The following is a 17,982-nucleotide window of genomic DNA, read 5'->3' on the forward strand; positions in this document are numbered from 1 at the left end:
CTGGTTATTTGTTTTTCAAAAAATTTAAATAGATCTAAAACTTAACTAAACACATAATTGAAATAACTAAAAATCATCGTAATAACATTTACCGACTCTTTAGGGGGACAGTTTGAAAAAGAGAAAAAAGTTAAACTGCCGACTATTGGTACATTTACCCTATATGAGTAACATTTTTTTAAAACATGCAAACCATGACTCTCATAACAAATACAGGTGGTCAAATTTACAAGTTACTTTATCTTGTTTGACTTATGTGTGTACGGATAAATAGGAACTGATCAGAAATCCACCAAAAATGTTGAGGACTTGTTATTACTCAAAGAGAACTCCACCCAAGTCCGGTATAATCAGGGTAAACCCTGAACATAAGTAGCTGAACAAGGTATGAATATTCAATGGTATCACTTGTATTAGATTCACTCCAAGTCAGCGAAATGCAAAGAGCTTTCAAATGAACTGCCTTTTATTCTAATTAAACTAAGTAAGATTTTAATGTGTATTTGTTTTTTAATAAATAATTGTGGCAAATTATAAATTAGCCTACTTATGTACCTCAAGCTCAATCACAAAAGAAAGACAAGTTTTTAAAATGAGTTGCACCACGAATATAGAAGAAACTTCTATACCTGTATTACGGAAAAAAAACTTGAATGAAGATGAAATAAACACACATACTATACATCTTCATGTTGTTCATCATAATTCGATCATTCAATAAAAATAATTATTTCCTTTTTTAATCATGGTACTTTTCAATCACACAACAATGACCATATTTTTTTTCTACAAAGACAAGAATCAGGTTTGAGTTGGCCATCAAAGTTGGCTAAACAGCCAACCAACCACCATTACAAATGTACACATATTAATATTGAGGTGTTCTCGTGTATTTGGTTATTTGTGTACAAAATTGTGGTAGCAGCCAACAACAACAAATAAAAAAACAAAAAATATTAAAATACAAGAAAACATGAGAATTATAAAAAACAGTAGCGTGTTTCCGTAGTTTGTATAGAGTTTGTTTACATTTTTTATGTTCATTTTTATTCTTCTTTAATTTTGTGAAACACGTCATTTTGTTTTTTGTGGCATTTAAAAAGGTAGCACAACCAAAATAAAGAAAAACAACAACTTAAAATATCTACAGAAATAAATAAAATATTCACGAAATATTAAAAAAAAACAAAAACAAGACACAATAAAACATGGGAGCCATTCTATCAAACCTGTAAAAGCAACAAAATTAAAACCACCAAAAAGCACACAAAGTGTTTGTTCAATCTAAATAAAAGTTTCGTGTTTTGTTACTTAATTTAATTCAGGTAAAAATTTTATTTTTTTATCTTAATCGCTTCAAAAAAAACTTTAGACGAGCGTTTGATACCGTCATACAAATCGATCTCCCTCTACCTCTTAAACTGTTTTTCGGTTTAAACCACCAAAGCATTTACTTGCATTAACAATTCTATCTCAATGGAGAAAGAAATTCTACTCATGCTCAACCACAAAAAAAAACAGCAAGTATGAAGAGGGTGTATAAATTTGCTGTTATTTTTGCCCCAAAACGAAGATAAATTCAAAAGGAAATTAATTTTACTATAGTTTTTATTTATACAAAATGGTTTTAAATTGTAATAATAAAATATGTATTTAACCCATAAAATGCTGCACCTTTTGCTAAGAGAAAGAAATGTGGATATTCTGTATTTAATTCAGAACTAATATATATTTACTATGATATGAATTCTCTAATCGCTTTAGACTACATATTTCGTTCACAGTTTATATATGTGAAACTTGATACAAGAATTTTCCTTAGTTTTAATTATTTTTAGATTTAAAAGACACGCGCTGATAAAGTTAACATTTCGTTCTTCTTTGTAGCCGCGTTTCTCAGTATTTCTAGAACATCGCGTGTTCTTAATATATTTTTTATTTAATACTTTAAAAGATTCAAATCTTTTTCGACAAAAAATCGAAAAATTACAAAAAATTAACTTTAAATTATTTTAATATTTTGCGCCAGAATATTGAAAAAGTAAAAGTAGTAATTTGAAATAATTTTTATTGCAAATTAGAATCAAAAATATCGTTTTTGATTTTTTGGTTACATGACTATATGTATATGTTATAAAATTTCTTGTTCTTAATTAACAGATTTTTTTTCAGTGGCTACAAGGACCAGATTAAAATTTTTATTATAAATTAATAATTATCTAAACAGAAAAATGTTTATTTAATTTTTTACTAAAATTAAAATTTAAAAAGTTTGATTAGATCAATAGCCGCGGAATTGAAATTATTTGGAGCTGAATATATGATAGTTCTTTATATCCTACAAAATTATATTCGAGAAGAAATTTTCCACATTTATAAAGTGAGTCTTTAGTCTGTTAAAATTATTTTATTAGTTTATTAATTTAGCTATTATTTTAAGAATTCCAACTAAATTTCTTAGCATTATAACTGATACACTCATTGACTTATACTCTTTAAATAGTAATTACTATAAAGAAAATCATCGTACTGGTGATATATATTTAATATATATTTAATGCACAATCCCGAATTTTCCCGGATTTCTAAATTTTGTAAAGCTTAATAACCCTGGAAAATAATCAAAAAACAGTAAAGAGAAACAAATATTCACATTTATAAGATAAATAATAACAAAATAAAGAAACTTATCTAAAATGTGGCATTGAAATTTCTACAAAATTCTCACACCATAGTTTAATTTATTATTTTTTTTTAAATAACAATATATTTCTCATCGTATTATTTCTATTTTAAACATTAATATATTTTTCCGGCTGCTTCTTATTATTTTTAGACAACCCACAAAAAAATCCCAGCAACAAAAACTCTTTGGAGCATGACCACAAAACTCAGACGAAAAAAACCCAAATTGCAATTTCCCGCCAATGAAATAAACAATAAAAAATGTTTTTTAACCAAAAAACAATTTTATTTTGCTAAAAGAAAAATAAATGAGATTTATTTCTTAAAATTATACAAATGCCAAACCCACAAAAACTGCAATATTTATGTTTTAAATCATTCTTAAGGGTAAAAAGTTTAGTGTTTTTTAATAAATTAAAACAAAAAACTCTATATTACCATGGAGTTATTAAAAGGAAACTAAAAAGTTATAAAATACTTTTAAAATTACAAATTGAATGCAATATTTCTATTAAAGTCGTTTTTAAAGCCAATTTCTTTTAAAATGTTTAATTATGGTAAAAGAATTTTACTTACTTATTGCATTATCACCTGTAAAGAGAAAAAGAAATAACTTTATTAAATCTTTTAGATAATTTAAGAAATTTAAATATTTATTTACAAATAAAAATGTAGCTGTTTAAATCGAACTCCATAAATCTTATAGATTTTTATGTATTAAACCGCCAATAAAAAAAAAACTGTTAAACATACCAACCAACTAACCAAACAACCATTAACAACTTATTTATTCTCTCGTTTCGCCATTTATCTCAGTTTAAAGCCAAGTGATTCTTGGAAAAAAAAGAATATAAATAAGTTGTTAAACATAAACATTTTGCCAGACTTTATTACAAACGACTCCTTTATATAAAATTTGTTTATGTGTACTTGAGCGTGTTTCTGTAAAAGTATTTGTTAACAAACAATCCATAAAATTCTTTTCTTTAAGTACGTATTTGAATTTCAACAAGGTGTGAATACCAGACATTAATGTGCCAAAATAAAATGAATCTAAAGATATTAAATTGTTGATAATATATTTTCAAGTATTTTTAAATTTTTATTTTACAAATTTTTGAATTTAAATCAATGAAACTAATAATTTAAAAGACTGCAACTTTTGATCTGACTTATATCCTCCATCCATCCAAAGGGGGTATGTTGATTTTATGGTAACACATTGAAATCACGACATTGATCTTCTTCGTATTCGGATCAATCAAGGATGGGACGAATGTAGGCACGGAATGGAGAGCATTGGACATATGTATATGGTCTTGTGAACTCAGACTCACTTATGTTTTCTCCTGAAGTTTTTGATGTAGAAAGTTTGTGTTTTTAAAACACGATTTTATTGACATATTTTCAAAGTATTCGGAGCGATCTAGGATGTGTAAAGAAAGCCTTGGCATCGGAAAATGTGTCACTCTGAAAACCATATGAATGAACGATATAGTAAGGTCAACTTACACTTATTTTCCTTAATGTAGATACTTTCATCAAATCGAAAATAAAAAATTTAAAAGTCCGGTTTTGAATTTTATTGTACTAAATGTATACTTAAATAATAAATTAGTATATAGAGTTTATGTACTAGTCCAAAGACTTATTCATAGAATAGTCCCCCATTGGAGTACCATTTTTATGGTCAAATCGTACCCCTTTAGAAAAGTAATTAAAAATAAATGCATAATAAAAATTATATAGAGATTTTAATCAAAATTAAACATGTTTTATAATATCTAAAATCTATATAAGAAATTTCATTACGATCAGTTCATAGCTGACATTACCCTCATGTTAAATCTGTAAAAGAAAATCGTTTATGGTTTATAAATCGAAAATTCAACAATAAATACATTATTCAATATTTCAAATTCTATAGAATTTGGTTCTAGCAACCATAAAATATATTTGATAGTAACTTTACTTTAGTAAATATAAAATTGCATAATATAAAAAACTCAAATATTTGACTAATGCATAATACAAATAAAATCTATACTAGTTTATATTATTAAACCCACCTTTAAAGCATTTCATTACAAAGACAACAATTTTTCCACACCCTGAAAAAATTTAAATAAACTAAATCGAATATATTACCACTTAACTGCTGACTGCAAGTTACATGATTTCCAGTCAAGAGCCAAGAAGTGGAAAAAGGTATAAGCGGAACATGCTTACACAAACGCATAAAAAGTATGTGTGTGTGTGTGTGTGCTGTTATTCAAGTTTCCTGTCATTTTAAGCGAAGACATCCTTGGCGGATATAAGAAATGCCAGCCATGCTTTTGTGGTTTACAACGAAAATGAGAAAAAAATACAACCATAAATTTTTAAAATTGTGTTAGAGATATGCAAAGTAAATATTTTACTTTTAATGTGATAAAGAAAACAACGGCTTTAATATTCAGAATTATTTATAGTACATTTTATAAGATTTTTATTTTAAAGTTTGGAATAGCACTTGCATAGAAACCCTTTTGAAAACCTTCTAAGTTTACATAGTTCAAAGTATTGATAAGAAAAACAATTATGTACTAACTTTTTCAGTTTAAAAAACTTTACTTTGACCAAAGTCAAATGCAGCATATGTACAAGTATTGGTCAACTAGACACATCCGTTTAGTACAAAAAGTCCACAAGAAATAAATAAAGTTATTGGTAAAAGTTTTCAAGATAAAAACTTTAACAAAATATTTACTTCAACCCCTAGTATATACATATGTATATTGCTTAAATTAAGAGACTACTTTCCCAAAATAAGTAATGGAGTAATGAGCTGCAAGAGGAGTGAGTATACATATTTATTATGTCGAGGTTTATAGAGTAGAGTTTCTACTTAACTATATGAACAGAACAGAACTTTCTTTGTTTACATTTTTTGTTGCTTTAAAACTCATTGAAAGCGGTGAAGTGAAATATCGCTGTGGTTAAAGTAATATTATGACTATATTCTATTTTGATGATAGTGCAGGATGTAATAAAATGTTGAGTGGCGGAATAAAGAATTATTAGTTTCATCTTCGTCTTACCTTTGTTCACATAATGTCTTATACTATATGTAACATGCGAATCTAAATAAAACTTATTAAACGGTATGAAAGGCCTTAAAAAATAAGCAATAAAAAAGTCCAAGTACATAATACCCTACACTGATATAGAGCTATTTCCTGAAGTATATTTTGCATTGGAATATGAACGATCATATAAATTGATAGTTTAAATGATTTGTAATAAGACTTATTATTTTTCGTAATAAGATTTATTTCTTTATCGGCGTTTATGACGTCCAAATATAAATGCCGATCGTCAACAAGTTTTGTAACATGATTTCTGTGCATATATTTAAAAGTTATTTTTGTTAAATTTTTCTTTCGCATTAGTCCGACCGTCTTTCCGTAACAAGTAAGAAATTGTACCTTGCCTCATATATACTTAAGCCATTTATTGTTGACTAAAACTGTGGACATTTAAGTCAAATTTTAAAGGGGGCTTTTTACAGGGCCTAGGGTGAAATTAGATAAAGGCCTTCATATAAAAGAGCCTGTAAACATTAATTTATCTTATATTTCTTTAGTTATCAAATGCAATAAATATATACATATATATTAAAATACATACATAAATAAGTGTAAATAATAAAATCATCATGATGGAAATAATATTGTCTGGTCACAAATTATTACCAACTCATATTGGGAATATTGTCGGCAAAAACATACATATCACAAACACACAAATCAACAAAGGAATAACTTTATAATTTAGCAAATAAATAGAGAAATAGTGAACAAGATAATTTTCAAAATGATACGCAATAATTTTTATGTTTTTTTCCTTTCATGGTTTTACTCAGACTAAAAACAAGTTTGTAATAAGAATTTATTTTCATTTTTGCTTAATGAGTGTTTCACTGCAATCAATGATTTCTAAGAAGCACTTTTTATAAGTATTGTACATAACACCACTATAGTGAGTAGGATACGAATCAGAATCACTTAAATGACCTAATAACATAAAACGGCTATGAAGTTTATTTTGAAATGCAAACTTTATTATCTATGGTCTTTAGGACAAGTCCTTCTTGAGTAATATAGTTTGTAGACAATAAATAGTTGAAATTTGTGTTTATAGAGAAGTTCGGCTCACAACGCAGCCAAAAACCTTCTAGGGATGTCATTCCTAAAATCTCTTGCATGATCGTATATAAATATCGTATAACTACTGTTATTCAATGAAAATATGACATGAAGGAACATTACAAATTTTAGGACCTATTCCTCAGTCATTCTGAAAATCTTTAGGCATTAGAGAATCTTTTTTATATACAAAAAAATTATTTTCTAAGAAACATCACAACATTGTAGGACGCAAGCATTTCGAAAATCTTTGATCAGTCATTAGAGAATCTTTATTGAATTAATTTTTGATAATTATTTTATTGGTGGTCAGTTAATAAATTTCACATATAATTTGATCAATTTCAAAATAATAAGTGTCTATTATTTATTATTATAGAATATAATAACGACATATATAGGAAAAAATCGACCTCAATTTGAAATACGCAAAAAATCTAAATTTTATCAGCCCAATGAGCAAGTCAAAACATATTACTCTACTTTACTTGTTTTAATTTAAAAACACTTTTTCACCATCCATCTAGTCCCAATGTAAAGTTGAGTTAAAATTTTTGTAGACATTCTTTTGACTGACAAGTAGGTGTGGACATTTCTATCATTCATTCGTTTCGACAGACAGAGTGTGTTGTACACCCACTACTCTGTTCCATGACATTTTATCATCTTTCTTTCGTTCAAACTTGTTTTGCTTTTGTTTTATCTTGTTGTTGATGGTTTGAGGGTTCAAATGCATACAATTTGTCGATTGTAGGTTGTGCCCCCTAAAGCATGAAAGGTAAAAGTTACATGTCCGTTTTGTTGTTATTGTTATTGTCATTCTACACCAAAAGTACGAATTGTAAAACTTGAATTTCTACAATTTTCATATGCGCAAGATTCTTTTGCACTAGTAGTTTGTATGTCCAGCACTCCTCACAACATGAAGCAACGAAATATCCAACCAACCAAACAACCAACCACTTGGTTAAATCAATGAAAAGAATTTTGGATAAATAACTGTGAACTCGTAGTTTTGCCTTCGTTGTTTTGAGTTAAGCTTTACAGAGTCGAATGGAGAAAAATAAGTGGCGCCTTCACAGAAATTGTACAAATGTTGATCAGAATTTACTTGTTTCTACATTCATTAATATTTTTCTGGTTATTGCTGTTGTTGTACAATTTTTCACTTGTCTCGAAAGTGTATGACCATAGCCAATCGTATATTTCACAGTTGTTTCAAAAGTATAAATATTGCGTATATGTATCATGCATGCACTGCATATTTCCCTAAAGAAACATTCGCTTAAAGGATACACATTTCAATTTCGCCTTTATGAATAACAAGTAAGAGTGTTATTTTCGACTACGCCGAATCTTATATACCCACCATCAAACCGTATGCCGTAAATGCAAAGCTCCCCTGTAAACAGTAATGCTTTAAATTAGTTTTCTATAGGGGGGTTTTGTATTCATTACATTACGACTTACTTATGTCGAATTTTAGCGCTATACTCGTATTTCTAAATTTTATCAGCCCAATGAGCAAGTCAAAACATATTACTCTACTTTACTTGTTTTAATTTAAAAACACTTTTTCACCATCCATCTAGTCCCAATGTAAAGTTGAGTTAAAATTTTTGTAGACATTCTTTTGACTGACAAGTAGGTGTGGACATTTCTATCATTCATTCGTTTCGACAGACAAGCGTTAAAGTAATTTTCTGAGGGGGACCTTATATGGGGCGTAGGGTTAATTATGGACCGATCTTCATAAAATGAGGTAAATAGATTTTTGATCGTAAGAAACTTACTTACATAAGTAGAATTTCTTTTTGATGGTGGGTATAAAATCAGGGAACTAGCATTCTAAGAAAATAGCTATGTTTGTATTGCTGGCAATAGTTATGAAAAAATTCGTATAAGTTTTGGTATAACGTTCAATGATCACAAGTTTAATACGATTTTTTTAGAAATTATAGGGATATTTTGATATCTTCATTCCTTTTCTAACGCATTAAAATATTACCCTAATACCCAAAAAAATTGTTTTAGTCCTTCTAGCGCCTTAGGGCTAATGATTATATTTTCATTTGAAGTAATTGTTATTAAAGCTTTACCAAGTAAAATTACTTGTAATTATAATTGAATTTTATTAAAAATATTATTAATTATTATATATTATTATTTTATTAAAAATATCTAGAGTGGTAATTGAGGGTTCGTTAATTACAATTACATTTTAATTGACTCAAAAAAAAAAACGAAGTTGCAAAAAAACATTTTTTTACTTTGTGGGCAAACAAGTCCTCTTTTGTAAATTTTACAGGGGAAGCAAAAAACTTTATAACTTTTCTTTTATTTCATATTTTTAAAACCTCTAAAAGTAGTTTTCTTCTTAGATTTCTCCTTTTTTTAATATCGATAGTGAAACAGTTTAAAAACAAGTTAGAGTGCTATATTCGGCTGTGCCGAATCTTAAATACCCTCCACCAGCTACTTTTATGTTATAACTTTTCTAATTGATCAAATATTTGTAGAAATAAGTTTTCTCATGTCTTTAATAGAAAAAATCCCAAAAGTTAAATCTATTACAATTCGAAGATTTATTGAATATTATAAATTTAGTAATTTGCATGTATGCAAAAGGACTTTGTATGGGAGCTATGTTCAATTATGTATATAAAGACAAAATTCTGTATCTATATCATTACTTGATAATAAATATTGTGAATCTAAGTGATTTTCTGGACCTAGTATTTCTAAAAGGGACCTTATATGGGATCTATGATTAATTATGGACCGATCGAAAAAAAACATTTCACAATATTATTTCTCTGTATATGAGCAACACTTGTGCCAAACTTTATAGGGATATCTTAATTTATTAAAGAATTATGTGCGTTTAAGTGATTTTCGGGAGGGGGCCTTGTATGGGAGCTATGACCATTTATGGACCGATCCAAAAAAATTTTCATTTTAATATTTCTGTATATAGGAGCAATACTTGTACCAAATTTTATATCGATATCTTAATTTAGTAATGAGTTATGTGCGTTTATGTCCAAAAACTTTTCCTCTGAATAAATTATATTGACATAAGATTTTAACTTCTAAAATTTTGTGAAGATATCGACGTTACGACGGAAGTTATTAACAAAAAACCAAATTTCCGGGAATATGTACTTTTGTATGGGAGGTATATGAAATTGTGGACCGATTCTGGCGATTTTCCACAGAAATTAAGCTCTTGTGCGGAAACGAATGTATGCCGATTTTTCGAGAAAATTACATCAGAATGTGTAAAAAATGCCTATTTTTTCGAGGTTGTTTCAAATTTTAATTCATAACTTTTCCCGATGTGAACCGATTTTGTCCATTTTCAATACCAAACAACTTAGGAAAACGAAGAACATTTTGGGTGAATTTGGTTAAATTCTATTGCTTCGTTTTATCGTGAGCGTGTTTTACACAGAGAGACGGTCAGACAGACATTTGATAAGGACTCAGAATATATATTCTTTGTTGGGTCTCAGATGAATATTTCTTGGTGTTACACACGGAATGACAAAGTTATATATACCCTCTATCACCACTGATAGTGGTGGAGCGTATAATAATACTGTTGAATACTTATGGCGGTTTTCTTAGGACTTATCACGTTTTCTTTTTCTAAATTTTTATTTTTTGCTGGACTGCACATTTTCTTATAATTTTTCTTTACATACAAGTTATATTTTGAAAATAATTTTAGATAATTTGACACAAATGTTTTGCTCTGTATAAAATTTAGTATGTGTAGATAAACGATTTCTCATAGCCCCCATACAAGTGCCTCCTCGAAAAAGAGATTAAACAGAAATAAGTAAAACGGAAATAATAGTAGGTAGTAATCGAGATCAAATTTGAAGCAAATTATATTTGGTATTCAAAAATAATATAAAAAAGAATGGCAGAAATTCGGCTTTATGTAATCCTAGAAAATTAATTTAACGCTCATAAATGCATTAAACATATCAACAAAGCTTTAAAATTCTATAGAAAAATTTCATAAACTTAAATCCATACCACATCCAAACTACATGTTTAAAGTAAAAATAGGGTATTTTTTATTGTAACATGTGTTTTTAAGTTATACTACTATTGTGCATTAAAATCTCAATTTCTATAAAGAGTGGACTTGTTACATTTGCGTACTAAGCTGTCCGTATATGATAACGTGAACTTGTTGTATTTTCAAAAAATTTTAAAACTTTGTTAAATTAATTTCAAAATTTTTAGAAGATCTCATGGAGATTTATAGACAACAGATAAGTGAAAAAAAAACGGTGAAAAAATTAGATCAATCATTTTTATAGTTTAGCTGTACCTGCGATTTATTGTAAAATTTTAGAGAATGCGTATTTAACCTTTACTGTTGCCCATTTAAAACAAAGTAGTTTCTGGATATTTAAGATCAGATAATATGAAATATTTATTCCAAATTTTATTCAAACCCATAAAATGTGGTGTTCAAAGTTCAAATTTTAAAAAAATTTTAATTTCTCAGAATGCCATGTCGAAATATTTCGTTAAGTGAATTTTTTATTTATATTGCAAAGCACACTGGGTATAGCTAGTATTTTATAAATATAACGTATTAACATTGAGTAAAATACTACACGTAATTACTTGTTTAAATAACTGACATTTAATGATTTTAAAATAAATATGAATAACTAAAAATATTAAATAAATAAAAGCAATCATATAAAAATGTATGTAAATACAGTCATTTATAACTATTTATTTATTCTATACCCATATTTAATTAAAACATTTATTCAGCAGCACCTCTACATAGATTTTACACAATTTGAATAGCAGCCCATTAATCGGTCGATTGAAAAAATATAAACAAAAAAATCCCATTAATAGAATTACTTATTATTGTTATTATTAAAAATTTAATATATACAACTATAAATGAGCAACAAATAATAAGCAGCTAATATTTAGTAAATACTTACAAGAGAATTACTGAAATTGGTTTTGTTTAGATTGGCTTGACTCTATGCTGGTAAATGGTTGAGAATGCATTAAGTTTAGTTGGGTACAATGTCCATGTCCATATTCATGTGATTTAAAAGTAATTATTTTATTCTATAGTCTTATCTATAAATCGTTCAATATTCTTGCATAATACAAATAAAATACAAATTCCATAATAAAATTGACCATGGTATGCATTACATTACGTATTAAATTGGATTGTCATCCATACTATGTTTGTATGTGTTTTTAATTATATATATGGGGGACATGATTAAAATCAGTTATTAAATAAAATTGAAAATAAATATAGCATTTATTGAGAGAATAATGGCTTCAAATTATTTTAGTTGAAATGATTATGGCGAATTGGACAACTATTTCATGCTTGTTTGAATTTTATAATTAGTTGATTAGTATACACACATACAAAAATGTGTATATTTTGTATTTTTTCCATATGATTCTTATAATAAAGTTGACCATTTTTAGTTTTCAATAAGGATATTAGATAATTATTACTGATGATTGAAATAAAATAGATATAATATTAAAGTAGCTATGTGCCCCGCTATCATACATATATGTATATAAAAACTCAACGATTTTTGAATATTCTAGTTTAAATAATTTCCCAAATATATTATTTTCTGTACTTACTTCACAGGAGAAAATTTGAACATTTGAATTATTATATTTAATTTATATGGGACAACTACCAAGAGGTCCTAAGATTTCCCCTTTAAAATTCTTCGTGAGAAATTGTAAGATTCTAAATCTAATATTGAAATTTTGAATTTAATTCATGTTCCTGAGAATTCTGAGTTTTTTAAATATATGAATTTTTGTATTAAATTCAAATGCTCACATTGATGCTAAAGTTCCTCGTGCAACTTTTAAAGAATCAAGTTCAAATAGCTTCGCAAATAAATGTATAAAAGTATTTAAGTAATATGGAAGGTAAAAAACATTAGGTATAAACTTAATATATAATGAGCATTGTCATTAACTAAAAACATTTGGTCAACTTGATTAATAAAATCATATGGATGTTAACAATATCCCATACATTTTATACACAATTTAAATTTATTGATGAGTGTAAAAATAATCAAAAAGAAAATTTTTTTAAATTTTTCATTTTAATTTTGTATGAACTCTAAATAGCGTGAAATTGATGGTTTATTAAACGACTAATAAATGAATATTACAAAATATTACCAAAACAAGTCACGTAAATAACAATCAATTTAAATTGTACAATATTTTACATGATTCTACTTTAAAAAAATTATCGTAACAATGTATAAAGTATTGAAATACAAAAAGAAATTACAAAAATGTCTATTGAACAGACACATTTTAATGACTTTGATATTGAAGCGCCAGTTGTTGGCCTTTTACATTTAGTATTATTATTATTAAATATAATAAAAACAAAACGTTTTAAATCAATTTTCATTTTAATAATTTCATAAAATTAATTCTTCATTCTGTTACACTCTCCCGTTCTCCCCATTTAAGAAATGTTTGGTGAAAAATAAAAATTGCAAATTTGCATTGAAAAGTAATTTGTCAAACGCATTAAAGTCAACGATGCCGCGCAACAACAATGACAGTAAAAGCAACGGCGACAACTGTTTACTGTTCAATTGCTGAAGTGCTTGATGTGTGTATCTGTGCACAGGAAGGGTGTTAGTAATGCGTGAGTGTGAGGAAATGAATGGGTAGCGGATATACCGCCATTGACAAGCTGTTGTCTGTTTTTTTTTTTTTTTTCTTTTTCACTACTCGGAGTTTTAGCATTTTGGTTTCTTTTTTTCACTTTCCGTACCATTTAAATTTAATTTTTACTTTTCCTGTCATTGCAGTTTGCTGTTCACTTTTGTTTCTCAGGCGTATTTTTTTTTTCTGAAACTTGTTTTTTATTCGAAAACACAAATTTTTAGGCAGCAAATAATGTGTAAAAAATACAAGCAACTGCTGCGGTTAATGTCTTTTGAATGCAAATTCAATTTTATCGCACTTTTGTTTTTAATAAGACTTTTAAGTGAAATATATTGGTTGCCATAGTTTACATTCTTTCACGCAAATGTATGAATATTGCCAATTCACTTTACTACAATTCTCTGTTTGGAAGATTTGAGTAAATTCAAGGTGTCTTGTCTTTGACTTTGGCAAACGTAAGAAATTTGTGTAATTTCGTACAAGTGACACTATAAAAACTTATTTAAAGAAACATTATTGAGGATTTAGAAAAGTTTTTTAAAACAATATCTTTTATAAAGCTGGTAAAAAAGGGAATCAAAGGGAACGGCAGGATATGTATTAATATGTAGTATGTATTTTGGCAGTGCTAGAGAAAAGAAGCACCAAAAAGTTATTATAAACAACTTTGGGGCTTTGTAAAGGATTTGATTTGTATTGTTTAAGTACTTTAAATATCTACCAGCAGTCTATATAATATACCACAGCCAACTGAATGCTTAAATTCAGAGAAAAAACTTGGTTCGACATGGAGACTACAACTATACTATGTTCACTGTATCAAAAACAATTAATTATTATTTTAATTAGATTTAAACAATATTTTAATTACTGTGAATATTTTCACGTTTATGGAGATTGTAAATTTGAGTATGATTCCCTGAAACATAATTATTTTTACAACAACTAAATACTGATAAAAAGGAAACATATCATGTTATTTACAACTATTGAAACTTTTAAATAAACTTTATATGTTATGTTGTTATAATGTATCTGCTTTTACGACAACAAATACATTTTTTGTGTGTGTTGTTTTACGGGACAATAAAATGAATTGAAATAATTCTCATTTAGTTTATAGCATTATATGTATAGAGGAATTTCAAGTCAAAGGACCCAACTCAAAAAATCGATTTTGCACTAAGGTTAGTACTATTGTATAGTCGGTCAGACAGAAATTTTCATCTCTATTGGTCAAGAACTTCCGGCCTTAGAGGAGGTCAAAGATAGACATTTAGGTCATACAGGATTTTATTCAAATGAGTGTAACTTTTCACCTATTGGTCATAACAAAACTTGTTCAAAGGAGTTCAAAAAATCTTTCCAAGAAAAAATTTTTTTCTAAATAATCCTTTTATCTTAAAAGAAAGCTTATACTATCCCTGTATGCTTGATAGTATGCGAGAGTGATAAACGTTTGTTTTTTTTTTTATTGCTCAAAAAAACTTCGACCATTACTTTTAAGAACTTTTTGGTTTTATATAAATAAAATATTTTAACGCCAAAAGGCATACGTCTCTTGCACCCCACCGAGTGGCAACAAAGCTCTTGAAGGAAATAATTTATGCTGTCCATTTTGAAAAAAATGAGGGAAAATAAGTTGCCAAATATTGGAAAAAATTGCATTCTTGAGTTAAAAAATTATTTTTCTATTATCTACAAAACTATTTCCATATTCAGTAAATAGCAAATTTTCTATAATTAAGAAAACAGAAATTGGAATGTTGAAAACAAATCCTTAAACAAGAAAATATCAGCCAACATTGTAAAATATCTATAATATATATAATATCTCGAAAAAATTTCAAACATTTTCAACAAAATGAAAAATATAAACTAAATTTGAATTATTTTAAGTCAAGACTTAACATAATGGAATTACGAGTTTTAAACTATTTCTTCATATTTCATTTACACATTTGAAAGTAAAGGGTAAACAGCATCAGTTGTAACTATAACGTAAAATTTGTATTAAATTCAAACAAAAATTCGACTAACAAAATATTGATTTACAGAATCAGAAAAAGAGCTAGTAATCAATACTATGATATTATCATATTTCCTAAAATCATTAAAATTTCATTCAATGACTTGTTTGATTAAAAAACTCTCACTATAAAAAATTAATAATAAATGCAATGATATTTAATTTCCTCTTTAAAATCTCAAAACCTTAGACAAGAATATAAAAACACAAAATATGACTTGTATCAGTTTACAACACACACTCACATTCATTTAAAGGTGTGAATTTACCACCACTTAAGGACTCATTTAAGGATTTTGAACACAAGAGACAATAAAACGGTGAAATTGTATTTGAGCAGATTTGAACACACGTACACAAACAAACGAACATACATAAATATATTATTTTAAATTGTGATAAATGAATTGAAGATGAATATAGATGAGAGTGGTACTTGCTAAAAAAAACTGGAAAAACATAACAAAAACCATAAGGGGATGAATGTATTTATGTAAATCGTTCACATACACATCTACACATTCACAATGCTTAAAAGGGCATAAAAAGTCAAAGGGAAATTAGAATAGAATGGAAATGGAATAGAAACAACAAATAAAAACCGTAAACCATGTTATAAATGATTGTTAAAATGATCCTTGTTTTTGTTATAGCTATTCACTTACACTGAGGTTATTAAATGAGTGTGTTTGTTTATTTGACTTTGGAAAAACAAACTAAGGATTGTTTTGAAATCAAAGGTTTTCTTTCCGTTTATCATCGTTAAATCCTGCGAAAGGAATAAAGATTTGTAACAAAAACTATTCATACGATTAAGTTCCTATTTACATACGAGGTTTTGTTGAGTGATAAAATTTAAATTTAACCCTTTAAAGGCTTAAATTTATTAAAATATGAAAAGCCATTAAACATGAATGTGCGTATAATTTGGAGTGAGTTTAAAAGAAACTTTCATAGTCTATTATGGATTTAAACAAGCACGGACTGTGAGTAGTTAAGACGGAGTTTTGACCTTATTACAGAGATACAAGCCGATGTAAAATGATCGGCAGCGGCGCAATCATTTTAGGTCGGCGGCGTCGGCTTCTTATAGAAAATATCGGCGACGGCTAAATTGTAGGCTCAATTTAAACTTTTCTTCAGAAATTGACCTTATAAGCGTTTATTATATTGAAAAATCTCTGTATAATAGTCTGTTATATAGAAACCTGTCTCTATATAAGTTTTTTTCTGCAGAAAAATGAACATTTATAGTAGCTGCGTGGCTTCAAAAATATTACCTCTCTGTATAATAATTTTGTCTGTTATATAGAAATCTGTCTCTATATAAGTTTTTTTCTGCAGAAAAATGAACATTTATAGTGGCGGCGCGGCTTCAAAAATATTACCGGCGGCCAACCGCCGCCGATTTGAGCCGTTTCGACTTGTATCTCTGCCATATTACCATATAAATACGTTCTTCAACTCTTCTGGAAGCTTAACCGATTAGCTGAATTAAAAAAAACCAAGCTCAGTGCCAGTATTTGGCTAAGATTGAGCCGCTACAAAAGACAATATTGGCAGGACACTTTCTTTTGGTCTGAAAGATTCTGTCAAAACTTGGTGTATGGAAACAACTAATTAAAGGATTTTTTGCAACCATTCTGAACATTATAGGTTTAATAATTGTGTATTCAAAAGGTTATAAATAGAAACATATACTATCTCGTTTTTTGTTTTTTGTTTTTTTTTGTCGTGAAAATCTAAACAAACAAACATACCTTAAGAGTAACATGACTTATGTTTAACCCAAAAAAAAAAATTGTCTACTCACATACATAGAAACACTGTGTCATCATCATACCCTTAAAGCATAAACAATCTGTGGCTGTGTAACAAGGATGAGCGCGGAAATAATAAACCGACAAAAAAAGTAACTCGTGGTAGACACGTGATGCTAAAGACTATAAATTTTTACACAAATTTTAAGTGTTTAAAGTTTTAACACTTATTTGAAATAGAAATCGTACAAGATTTATACTCGTGAGAATGAGTTTGCAGGATACGAATATCAAAAAAATCGGGGTTATAGCATTGGTCGTTGAAAGATTTATATGCAAAGATAGAAAAACATATGTTCTTCGAAAAATTATTAAAAATACTAAACCAAGCATACACATACGTATATGTACATTTGTATTCTCAAGATAAGATGTGGAAACGGAAAAAGGAACAAAACGTAAAATATCTTTAATTAGAAATTTGTAAAAAATATATATGCTGTTTTACAGGAAGCAAACAGTTTCGATAACTTTTATATATTAAGTAATGTTTATGGGTATATATACGTTAAAAAAATTTTAA

General features: G+C 27.6%; 1 protein-coding gene across 4 annotated transcripts in view; it reads right to left on the reverse strand.

The window, feature by feature from the left end:
* The window catches only part of LOC111674594 (homeotic protein proboscipedia), an 88,820-nt gene that overhangs the window by 43,718 nt on the left and 27,120 nt on the right, over window positions 1-17,982 (reverse strand). For 3 of the 4 annotated variants that reach the window (XM_046950122.1, XM_046950124.1, XM_046950121.1), the window contains one exon: window positions 3,262-3,276. The exons of the other annotated variant lie outside the window; for it this stretch is intronic. In XM_046950122.1, coding sequence (XP_046806078.1) covers window positions 3,262-3,276 — 15 coding nt within the window. The remainder of the gene's footprint in view (window positions 1-3,261; window positions 3,277-17,982) is intronic. 4 annotated transcript variants of the gene reach the window in all.

This window comes from Lucilia cuprina, chromosome 4 (genome assembly GCF_022045245.1).
Source record: "Lucilia cuprina isolate Lc7/37 chromosome 4, ASM2204524v1, whole genome shotgun sequence".
Taxonomy (NCBI): Eukaryota; Metazoa; Arthropoda; class Insecta; order Diptera; family Calliphoridae; genus Lucilia; species Lucilia cuprina.